Here is a 12,551-nt window from a genome sequence, read left to right as displayed (position 1 = left end):
GGTCTCTGTGAAATTCTAGAGCCTTCTTGCTCACCTTTGATTAGGAACTTTACATTTGACCAGTTGTGTCTTGTGAGGGAGGGCCAGATCTGGTCATGTGCTGATTGTGAAGCTACTGTCTCAGCTCCAAACACACTCTCATACTCTGCTTTATCAGGAGACTGCAAACCACTTCTCTCCTTTGCTGGCTGCAATAGGAGTGAAAAAGACTGGAATCAGGAGGAGAGGAGAAGGAATCTGCTCCTTCCTGTTTGCTCCCTATTCCTAAGGATGGCACCACAGATAGCAGTGACAGTTCATTCCTGAAAGAACAGTGGCTTCCAATGTGCAGCTTCATTGTGTCACTCAAGAGATCATAGCACCTGCTGGGGTGCCCCTCCTCAGGTTTGCATCTCAGCTGTGCAGATGCTTGCAAAGCTTCTGAGGCACCTGCTGAGTGGTGTCCACTCCTGAGAGGTTTGACCACAGTGCCTTGAGGTGCCTTCTTGAAGCTTCTAAATTGGAATAATCTTTTACTCTTGTCTTTATTTCCAGTGCCCACATTTTGTCTTCTCACCTCTTCACTGTCTGGTTAACATTCATATTCGATTATCTCTGTTAAAATAATTGGTTTGGTCTTGGTGTCCTGATATAATCAGATTTTTAGCTCCCGAAAATGGTGCCTAAGATCCAGGTTCCCTTCCAAGCCATCTCAGGCTTAGATGGATTTTCCACTAGCATTCATCAACACACTGTGTGGCCCTTTTCCCTAAATTATGTGGCCCCACCTCTTTGGGGATAACTGGAAGATTATGGGAAACTTAGGTTCTACCTACTCTCTGGTTATGAAGTCCTACCCTTGCTCCCTCTTATCCCCCCTACTGCTTTTCCTCAGGCTCCTTGAGCCATTTTGTCCATTCATTCCTTTTGCTTCCTTTGTCAGTACCTTCTTAGATTCTCTTTTCTCTCCAGTTGGCCTGCATTCCTTTATTACCATTTTAGTCTTACTAGCACTTTCTACTCATGTCCACTTCTTTCGGACATACTTCACAATACAACCCAAGCAGAGATCATTCCAAAGTCCCTCTCCTCTTGTACCCTGGCTTGTAAGCACCACTAGAGGGACCCCACAACCAAGTGTCCAGTGTCAACTGGCCTCTCTCTGATGGCTCTTCCAGTGCTTCATGACTCTGCTCTATCCTGACCCAACCCAACCACCTCTTTCCCTTCTCACTTTGATGTGGCGTCCCCTACTTTTTCTCACTCCAGGTTGAATATGGAGGCAATCTCAAGTGCTAGTTCTACCTCAAACTCACCACCATCTTTTCTTGCCTGACTTGGAGGAAAAGTTGTTCCTCCTTCTCTCATAGGCTAAATATCCCACTGTTCCTGCTTTCTTATCACTTCCTTATATACCTACTTTTTATTTTCTCCCTCTTTTTGCCCCCCGTGTAATATAAGTCTCCCAAGGGCAAGGAACACACATCTCTTTTGTTTGCTTCAGTGTAAGGTGTGGAGGAAAGAGCACTCATGGTTGATTCCAAGCTCTTTGGCTTGAGCACTTGAAAGTTGGTGTGTGAGTCAGCATTTTGTCAGTGTGACCAAAACACCCAACAAGAAAAACTTAGGGGAGGAAAAGTTTATTTTGGCTCACAGTTTCAGAGGTTTATTCCATGATCAGCCAACTCCCAAAATGAGGTGGCACATCATTGGAAGGGCATGGCAGAGGGAAGCTTCTCACCTCATGGTGGTCAGGAAGCAGAGAGAGGGTAGAGGGAAGGAGTTATAGGGAAGATGAACCTTCCAGGGCACACCGCCAGTGACCCACCTACTCTAGCCACCCCCCACCTGCCTACAGTTACCATCCAGTTAGTTAAGGCAGGGTGGGCTGATTAGGTTATAGCTGTTGCAATCCCATCATTTTACTTTTGAACATTTGTGCATCAACACAGGAGTTATTTGGAGGGATACCTCATATCCAAACCACATCAGTTGGAGTTGCCCATCACTGAGCTGAGGAGGAGTTTGGCAGAAAAGGTCAGGAGTTCAGTGCGGACATGTTGGCATGATAGACATCCATGTGGAAATGCTGAGTAGGGAGAAAGATGTACAAGACTGAGAGAAGGGAGATCCAGTGGAGGTATCCTCACCTTATAGATGGCATAGAAAACCTTGAGACTAGATGGAAGTGAGCTACAAAAGAGTAATTGTCAATAATGAAGAGTCCAAGGACAGAGCCCTGGGACACTCCAAGGTCAGGGAAGTGAAGAAAAACTCAAGGGGGTTGAAAAGGAGACCTGACTGTGCTAGGAGGAGAACCTAGTGTCCTGGAGTCCAAGTTTCAATGAAGCAAGGGACATTAACTTCAACTAATGCTGCTGGTAGTTCACATAAAATGACAACAAATAATTACTGTTGAATTTGGCATTTCAGGAATTGACCTTAACATGAGTGAGTTTGGTGGAGTGGAGGGAATAAAAGCATGGTTGGAGAGAAAATGAGTGGATGAAGAAATAAAAGGAATCTACTAGTTTATGGGGATACAGTCTTAGGAAGAGAAAAATGGGTTTCTGCTAGAAACCAAACTCCGTGCAGTCTTCAACCTCTGGGTCCCATCAGTTGCCCTCTGCATTGTTTATTCTGGTGCATCACAGTTCAGGCCCTTCAGCTCTTGCTTGACTAAGTGGTGACTGCTGCGATTGTGGCTTTGCGCAAGGCAGAGAGGTCATCCTCTACCCGTCCCCACCCTCCCTGACCTGTGAAAGCCCCTGTCTGCACACTGTCTGTTATCTTGAGAATCATTCTGCCTTCTCCTGTTTGATAACCGTGGCCTTTCCCTTTACATGATAACTGGGTGCCTATTTCTATCATCCAGGAGCAGTAAGCTTGAGGACCAGGACTACACTGAATGCACACAGCAGGGGCTCTGACAGAGGCACCAGCCTACTTGCTAGCCCTCCACAGTGGCTCCTCATACTCCTCTTAGAATTTTATACAAGAGCTTTCTTGAGCTGATATTCCAAGCCAAAGTCAGGAGCTGGCTATTTTTAACCCTTTCTAGTTATTTGTATTCTCTAATAATCCACATAGTAACTGTTTGAAATTACCTTGTTGGCACTATGTAAAGTGACAAAGGAAAAAGGGGGACAGAGGGAGTGACAGGGAGAAAAGGAGAGATGGCAAGGCTTGTGGAAAGGTAGGAAGGAGTGGGAAAATGGCAGCAGTCTTGTCTTTCTGTGTGCCGGCTACTTCCATGTGGCTTGTCAGAGCTGAAGGAGTCCAGATTTACTTGCTGAGCTGTGACACATTTACATCAAAAGACAGCCATAATTCCCTTCTGGGTGTGGACTCTTGCAATACACTGTTTACTTCCTGAGGAAGGAGGTGTCAGACTCTTCCTTGGGCAGCTAGAAGACCTTGGGAAGAAGAAAACGCTCTTCCACTCACTTCCAGACAGATCCAGAGTCTCAATAGATAGTTTTCTTTTAGGCAGGGGTCAGCTGCACTAGTGACCGGTAGTCTAGCTTTCCATTCAGAGTGTTCCTAGAGTTCATACTCCCTGTTTTCCTGTTAGTGAAGAGATGCCTGTAGGAAGTCAGCCTGTAACCATTCTCCATAGGTTGGGGCTTTTTGTCCCTGGGGGCCAGATGGGCCCATTGCATCCTGCTCCAAACTGGGGCAACATGGAGACAGACTAAAAATGATCCCCCAAAGGCTCCCCATCCAAGTTTGTTGTGCCATGGACTACACTGGGGGTGGGGGTGGGGGACAGTACACATGGCAGTGTTCATTACACACTTTTAAAAAGGTTTAAAAAGGAGCCCACTGACTGGGGCCACAGGCACCTGCATTCCACGCTTCTGGATCATGATTAAGCATGTCTCATTACACACAGGGAGCTCTTTGTGGTAAACAGTAATACAAATATTGAAATAGTGTCCTGACAGAGTGATCACTAATCTCAAATCCTATTTGGAGTAGAAGGAACACATGATTTACTACATTACCTTGTATAATTCTTTTTAAAGAGAAAGTGAGAGAGGACAGAGAGAGAGAGAGAGAGAGAGAGAGAGAGAGAGAGAGAGAGAGAGAGAGAGAGAGAGAATTTTTTAGTATTTATTTTTTAGTTCTCGGCGGACACAACATCTTTGTTGGTATGTGGTGCTGAGGATCGAACCCAGGCCACATGCATGCCAGGCGAGCGTGCTACCGCTTGAGCCACATCCCCAGCCCTACCTTGTATAATTTATAGGAGGAAATGAGTAAGAGGGAATTCACCTCTTCTAAACCAATAAGCTGGTCTTTATCATTCAGTAAGCCAACAAGAATACCTCACATAGACTGAGGTTTAAAAAGGAGCCCACTGACTGGGGCCACAGGCACCTGCATTCCACGCTTCTGGATCATGATTAAGCATGTCTCACTTAGAAACAAAATCTCCAAGAGGCAACTGGGGTCTTTTCATTTTGAAAATGCTTTAATAAGTGTTGACAACACTGGTTTGCAAAATGTAAAGGTACTATACAAATTCTTAATACAAAAAGAATAAATTAAAAGCAGATTTCTCTTTAATTCTGCAACTTTGTCTACAACATACATCTTTTTCATTGATTACAGTTGAACAGAATCCAGTAAAATCATTTTACATGCTCTACAGTCAGTTTCAGGAGCAACCTAATCTTTCCCCCCATTATTAAACTAGAGTCCATTTTACACAACTTGTAATAAACTATTGACATTAATGTATATGTAAAACTTTACACCTAGTTAACTAAGCAGTAATTGGTCGTCTGATAGCACCTGGATGAGGTTTGCTATATTTAGAACTAAACTAATACTGAATGAAAACAAATTGGAATTTTAACAGTTTCAACACTCACCTGCATATAACAAAATTAAAACAAAACAAAACAAAACAAAAAAACAACCTGGCTCACAACGTAGTCTGGTTTATGTGTCTTCACCAGTCTTCTGGCTGAAACAGGCAATTTCTTACATGTATCCAAAAAATCCAATAGGGGCTTTTATCAGACCAGGGACTTTGTATTTCATCATATTTTGTTTTAAAGAAATAGGGATATGTAAAGAGTTTCCAAGTGCTTGCATATAATCACTACAGCGTTTCCCACCACACTGACCATTATCATGTCAGTCTCAAGGACTAACAGTTATGTACATTTTGTATCAACTGAACACAGCTAAACAGTAAAACCTGTTTTACTTAATCTGTCTTTACTACCAGACTCTCAGGATGTTTGCTAGAACTGTAATTCTGTTCCCACTCCATTCCTCTTTGCCCCCCCCCCAAATCTAAATGTAACCCAAGGTTTTTGGAAGAAAGTTTGATCCAATTTACTTCAGACCTGATTTCAAACCACCGTCCAAGTTATATCACCTGTAACCTTGCTACCTTGTCCCCTTTTCCATTTCCCTTTTGACTTTTCCTGTTGCATATAATTCAGTCTGATTATTCATCTATCTTGTAGGAAAAATAAAAAATGACCCAATGAATGCTTTCAAACAGGGAAGGTGGGGGGAGGGCTAAAAAAAAAACATGCTGTCTGTAGCTCTGTCAAAACAAAAACAATTGAAATACCTCCTTCCCACCCAGTCAAGCCCCAGATTCATTCAGTAACTTCCTAACTAGTTTCTATTTATCCTGCAGTTTTATTCCTCAGTGTTCTGAAAATAGCAATCCCTTCTGCAAACTGGTATCACCAACCTAGCCATGCACAGTGGGCTCTGGGGCCCTGAATCGTGCACAAAGAAGTGGAAGAGGCTGTGGCCTGATGCTCCCACTTGACTTCCAGTTCTCCCCAGTGGCAGAGGGAGCAGTTCATTTTGGTGTCCATTCTTACCCTCCCTGGTCTGGTAGAGTCTATTGTTATTCTTGGATTACATATACATGAAAAACGAAATTTTTTTTTTTCTTTTGACACTACAGCTAACTTTAGTTCTGCTTTCCCAAAAAACCACCCCCACCCTGGCTCCTGTCCCTGGCTGTCAAATGCCTTTCCAATAGGAAATCGTTACAAAGAAGAACACGCCACCCCACCCCACCCCCACTTGGCGCCAACAAGCACAGCATACCACCTCTGTGACCTTTTTTGTGCCATCTTGAGTAACCCAACTAAGATTGTGCACTTGTTAGTTATTATAAAAGTATTTTTTTGAGGCCTTTGAAGATTGATGGCTTTCTGGTTGTGTATTAAGCATAGCTCAAAACACATGTAAACGGGCAGCTCCCATCTGTTATTTTTCTTCCTCTTTTGGTATCTGCAGACAAAGGTGGTGCTTCACGGTAACTGATTCTGCAGTAGGTTACAGGTCCTTTGGGAGCTGATTTTTTTTTTTTTCAACCCTGCTCTGCCTGCTGGCTAGTAGACACTGTGGAAAATCTTTCTACCTAAGGGCATAGTTGGGTTCTTTGAATAAGTGACACATAGGAGAAGTCGAATCTGAGCTGTTTGTCACACAAGTGCTAACATAAAATGAGCCACAACAGTTAAACACTTGAATGGACTGCAATGTGCTTTTCCCTTGGTTTCCCATAAAAAAAAAAGAAAAGAAAAAATGAAACACCTTGTGCAAAAAAATAGGTTACACTTTTACTGGTCGTTTTAATGAGAGAGAACCACTTTTGGCAATTATCACCTTATGTTTACTACAAATCCCCAAAGGAAAGCAGCTTTGGGTCTCGGGCTTCGGCTGAGCCCCCTTCACAGACCAGGCTAATTGTACACTCTGCTCCTCCCCGAGGGTCTGTTTTCCTTCATGTCCAGACTGATGGAGATTCTGAGTCAGGGAGGCCAGCCAAGACTCCCTGATCTTCACCCTGCCATTGGGTTAGGGTTCCAGGCTCTCACGGAGGAAGAAGTGGACTGTCAAGGGTGATGGATCAGAGGACACGATTTACAAATGGTTGACTTACACTGTGGTGTGCAGAAGCAGTTTAGATTCTAAAAGAAATTTCATTGCAGAAAGAATGTCTTCCGCTTGGCCCCTCTTATTTCTGTTTGCATGTAATTATTTTATTTGTTTCTCTTTGGCAGCGTAGAACTGATTGTGATCCTCTGGTGCATCTCGGGGTGTTAACCTTCCTCACTTCTTCTCCCCGCAGACACTCCCTCCCCCAAGCTCTATTAGGAATATTTCAGGTGTCAACTGAATATCCCCACAAGGTACCCTCTCCTTGAAGTGCTTGGTTGGCCTACAGGCGGCAGGCTGGACGCAGCTTCATAGTCCTTCTGTGGGTAAATCTTCCTGTTCTCTGCCAATGCTACTTGTCCGCAGGAATTTCATGCCAGCCGGCTTCCCTGACAGTTCCTGGCCTGGGGGCTGTCAAGGCAGGGGAAGCCACCAAGGTGCCATTGAGGATTGCTGATTAGCTCTCTGTGGGCAAGAGAGCCAGGGGACACACAGTGGGACCGGAACCTTCCAGAATGTCTCCTCAGTCAGGTTTTGAGGGTGAAGGGGTTGCGGAGACAGGAGAAAAAAAGTGCTGAGGACCGAAGCTGGTGCAGGTGACAGTGCGTCTGGGTAAGGCAAATGAGAGGCAGTGAGGTGACTCAGAATGGCGTCGAGGCGGTCAGATCAGGCCGGGGCTGTCTCACACGAGGGTCCCGGGCTTGGCTTTTTCCTGCCCATACCACTGGACGTCAGCTAGTTCTGGGTAGGGGGAGGAATCCAGGAAGCAGCTGTCATTGCAGCCCCTGTGGGGTCCAAGAAGGGATATGAGATGGTTAGAGAGGAGTGGCACCCGGGCCTGCATCAGGGTATGTGTCCACTGATGGAGGCCCTCGACTGATTGTCAGTCTTCCCTGTTTAGAAGAAGTGAGGCCTGATACACTCAACAGAGCTGAGTATATAGAAAGCACTTAGACCAAAAGGGTCCAAGTGACCTCCTGACACTCGACATCTGAGAAAGAGGAAAATGCAAGCTAACGAATACTTAACATGGTAGTTTCCAAGCCTGGCTGCACCCTGGAATCACCAGGGACCCCAAAGTACTCCTGCCTGACCCCACCCGGAGCTGCTAGAATTGGTCTGGTTGTGAGTGAGTGATGGGGGCTTTAGAGGCTCCCCTAGGTGATTCTCCAGTGCAGCCAAGGCCCAGAACCCCTTAGGCCATATTCCTCAAGATGGACTCTTCCTACATGATAGTCACGGGGTTATCTTCCATTGGGCTTGGGGTGGAGGTGGGGGTGGGGTAACCAGATTTCACTGGGAGAGTTTTATACTGACCTGGAAGGTCAATGGAAATGCCAGGTTTCCCTGTAGTGAGATTAAGGTGATACTCTAAATTGAGTTTTAAATGTCTTTTTAAAATCAGTGCTGTTTATTCTGAATATCATCTATTTTTTTGTGATTATTAAAAAAGTACTCACTTATAATATATAGTAGAAGCTGGGCATGTAGCTCAGAGGTAGAGAGCATACTTAGCATCCCTGGGTTTGATTCCCCAGCACCAAAGATAAACAAAATATATAGGAAAGTATATAGAAGAAATAAAGGTTTCCAAAAAAGTTTGTCAGGTAGGCATTACTATTTAAGTTGGGTAGAAATGATTCTTAACTGTTAAGAAGAGACCACACAGATATGTTTGACACCCATGGTCATTTCTAGGGATCATTATTAGAGAAAAGCCCCTCTCCAGATCTCCTAAACTAGCTTTTCAATTCCTCTCCTTTGGCTCATCTTCCCATGCCCAGTTCTAGGGGTATAGTGTGGATGGGTGACAGGAAGAGACCTCAACCTGATGTAGTTCAAAGGAAAGTGAATTTTAAAAATATCTTTTTTTTTTTTTTTTTTTAGGTGGTGGAGGTAGTGCTGGGAAGTGAACTCAGGCCTTGCACATGCTAGGTAAGTGCTCTGTCACTGAGTTGCATCCCCAGCCCCTTTTATGTTTTTAGATAGGGTCTTGGCAAGTTGCCAAGGTTGGCTTCAAACTTGAAATCCTCCTGTCTCAGCCTGCCAAGTAGCTGGGATTACAGGCATGTTATTAAGGATATCTTACTAACAAAGTGCCTCATGAACCAGTTTACACTGAGAGTAACCAGTCATTCCCATTTTTCTATTTCATTTCCCAACTTCTCTAGGAACAAATGGAAGAAAGCATTCTATGCATTATAAATTTTTCTCATTTGGTCTTTAAAAAAAGAAAAATGCATAAAAGCTAGAAAAATCCCAAGTCATCGTGAGCATTCTGGTGCACTTTCACGTGTCTTGTGCTTTGGAGCTCTGGAAATACACTAGGTTAATTCTGTTTAACTGTGAGCCCTGCAGGGGACATGTGCTGCTCCTTGGGGGACAATCCATCTCTTACACATGACACCACCACCCCCACTCCTACCAGGGGTGGGCACATGACAGGTCTGCCAGTTAGAGCCCTCCAACTAATTACTGGTTCATAGATGGCCAAGCAGGGATGAGCAGCTTTGAAACTATGAGGATGTCAACTTCCTCCTATGAATGAAAGTAACAGGAGCAGGAAGCAGAGTTATGGAGGGAAAAAGAGCTTGTGAGCCCTGGCTCCGTCCCACCTTCATCTTCCTGTACATCAGCCAGCATATACTCTTATTTACTTGTTGCATTGTTTTTTTTTTTTTTCCAAATGAACTAATTAATACTGGCACTTACATAGTTTCTTAAACTCTTGACAGAAATTTGTTTCTGATAAAAATGTGATCTTAATCTCGTGATGACAAAATTTTCCTTAGTGGCTTCATGGGATATAAGGAATCACCTCAGCCAGTTTTTTTCAAAGTAGATTTGTGTCATGCGCTAAGGAAATAAAAGGTTCCCTGGAAAAATAAATTTGGGGACTCAGCCTTTTAGAGAACTGCAATGTACGTGGACACATATTAAAAGCTCTGAGAAGTTCTGCATTACTTTGTTTCACCCAGAATTTCCCAAACAGTATTGCCTATTAACAAAAGTATAAAATGTGTCTGAATCTCTTGTATGTTGGATCCTACATAGTTTCTGGTCGAAACTGTTACGGTTAAAATTTTTTGAGTAATAACTGTATCACAATACAAAGGACCTTTGTCACAATTTAATCTGCTTCAGAGGTACTAAATGTCCTTTTTATATTGATAGTAAGACTCAAGGAAAGACCACTGAGTTCAAAGCAGTAGTATTTGGATAAGGCAGCAGGTTGTTAAGGGCTCCTTCAGGGGTTTATTCTGTCTGTGAAGACACAGTCTAACTCCTGGATGGACCACATTACTCTCCTGTGGCTTCCAGGAAGGCTCCTACATCATAGCGTCCCGTTCCACGTGGGAGGTCATCAGATGTTCTAAGTTCTGTGGAGTTTGTATCTTTTAAAATTGTAGGATCCTTCTGCTTAGCTAATTAGCTCATTAGAAACTCAATGCATAAAACAGACCAAGCAACATCTGAATGATGGGTGGTGGGATGGGAGAAGCTGGGTAGGAGCCCACCATTTGATTGGTGGTTTGGTCCCCACATAGCCCCCAAAGTGCCACAATAAGCAAATGACTGGCCTGTCCTATGCCTGCTCTTGAGAAGGGTGGAACTTAATAATATCCCAGAAAAGGTTGACTGTGACTGGTCTGAAATGAACATTTTCTTTTCAGATTAAAATTTATTTACTAAAAGAATAAAAGAGAGAACAAGATAAAACAAAGCTGGAAGAAAAAAATACCATCCATCCCTTAGACATTTTACATAGATTATTTCTTAGTGACTCCTCCATCATTATTGAATTATCTAGTAGGTGGTTTTAAAAGCTACAAATATTGCTTAATGTCTTGGTATCTTTTCCTCATGTAACTGAGAAGAGACTTGGTCCTGGGAGCTCAGACAAGCCCATGCTTCTCATTCAGTACAGATTCAGTTTTAAGCGAATAGTCAAGAAATACCACATGCCAAGAAAGCACAACACAAAACAGACTGTTAGGAAGCAGCTATTTTTCACAAGTAATACAACAGGGAGTCACTAAATAAGTCTCCCTGGTAAATTTAGTGAGTCATTCATGATCCTAGGGGAACTTTCTAATGTCACCCAGGAGAGTAGCCTAGACCTGCACACCCTTGGCCACCAAGGGTCTTGGGAGTGGTGACTCTTGAGTCTGTTGATGGCCACCACTGCCCTCTGCCCAAGGGGGCTTTCCACTGCAAAAAGGCCCTTTCCCAGCGGTTAAACTCAAGAGACACACAGGGATGCATGACCCACCAGGGGCTGGCCAAGTCAAGGCTTCCATTACAAGGAAGTTGTTGAATTCACAAGCCTCCATTACCCACATCTCAATGGAGTCTGTGACTATAACTGCTTGATATAGGGAGGTGTGTGTGTGGGTGTATTGTACAGAATCTTGTGGGGAGGAATTTCACTCAGCAAAATGACTTTTATACATTTTATAGATAGATTTTATAAAAGTACATTTCAACAATGGCTTATCTTCATCTCTTACCAAGTGTTGAGCAATGCTTTATCTCCATATCTTTCTAACAAATGAGGAATATGATTAACTTATGGAACCAACTGGCAGTGCACACTTGGGCTGCTGAACAGTGCTGCAGGTGATCACAAAGCCAGGGTGAAGAGGCCTTCTAGAGCCATCCCTGTCTTACTTGGCCTGGGCATGTGCTGAGGCTCAAAATTTTCTTTTCTTTTCTTTTTAAATATCATTTCAAGCTGACACATCACATTTCCACAGCAGCCTTCCAGTCCTATTTAATTCTCAAGTTCTCCTGCCATTCCCATCTCTATCACTGTGACAAATGGTTTTGTCCCTCTAGTATTGAAGGAATGTTGCTCTTATGACATCATTCATTCGCTCTTTCAGTTTCTTCTCTGGCACCAGAGGAAAAGGTGCCCACCTTCCTCTGAGGAGCAAAGCGCCTGCTTTCCTAATCCCTCATCTCTCAACTGTAAAAACTGTTCCACATTTCTCTCTTGACTTTGTTCATGATCTTGTCCTAACCTACTTTTCAGGCAGAAGTTCTTGTTTTCTGCAGCAAAATGAGACTCTCTGTTGTTCCCCAAATAGACCCTCTTGTTTCTGCACCTGGGTTTGTGTCCTTGGGATGGCCTCCCTCTGCTTCCAGCCGGCTAAGCCCCCTCTACCTATTGCAATCTGGGCTCACAGAGCATCTCCATTTGCTCAAAATTGATCCCTCTCCTCTCTGAATACTTTTAGCATTTTAACTTTTAGAACACTTACTATGTGAGTGTGGCAGTTTCTTATTCCTTATCTCCTAATAGATTTTCAAACTGTGATTTGTAACTTGAAATTTCTGGAACTGTAGGATCCTGGAATATGGTCCACATTCATTTTTTTTTAAATTTAATAAACTTAAATTTTTTTGTTCACTTCTGCATGGAGTTCTTATATTTTTAATTATCACTTGAAATGATGTTTAATTTCAAAGATGTGCAATTAATTAGAATTTAAGGTCCCCAGGTCTAGGGATAGGTTCAGGTGTCACAGTCTACCTGATGTCCACAGTAGCAGCGCTTTGCAAATTTCAACAGGCATTTGATTTGGTAGTCCAGTAGTGCTCAGAGACCTTTCTAATGAGCTTCCACATAGTGATAATCATGA

At 43.4% G+C, this 12,551-nt stretch overlaps 1 protein-coding gene across 15 annotated transcripts in view; it reads right to left on the bottom strand.

The window, feature by feature from the left end:
• Positions 1-4,434: 4,434 nt before the first annotated feature.
• Positions 4,435-12,551, bottom strand: part of Frmd4a (FERM domain containing 4A) — a 571,051-nt gene continuing 562,934 nt past the window's right edge. For all 15 annotated transcript variants that reach the window (XM_078023496.1, XM_040277346.2, XM_040277343.2 and 12 more), the window contains one exon: positions 4,435-7,691. In XM_078023496.1, the coding sequence (XP_077879622.1) occupies positions 7,589-7,691 (103 nt within the window). In that variant the 3' untranslated portion in view covers positions 4,435-7,588. The remainder of the gene's footprint in view (positions 7,692-12,551) is intronic.

The sequence above is a fragment of the Ictidomys tridecemlineatus genome, chromosome 10, assembly GCF_052094955.1.
Source record: "Ictidomys tridecemlineatus isolate mIctTri1 chromosome 10, mIctTri1.hap1, whole genome shotgun sequence".
NCBI classification, from domain to species: Eukaryota; Metazoa; Chordata; class Mammalia; order Rodentia; family Sciuridae; genus Ictidomys; species Ictidomys tridecemlineatus.
The sequence above is the reverse complement of the archived record's forward strand: the minus strand, read 5'-3'. Positions and strand labels throughout refer to the sequence as shown.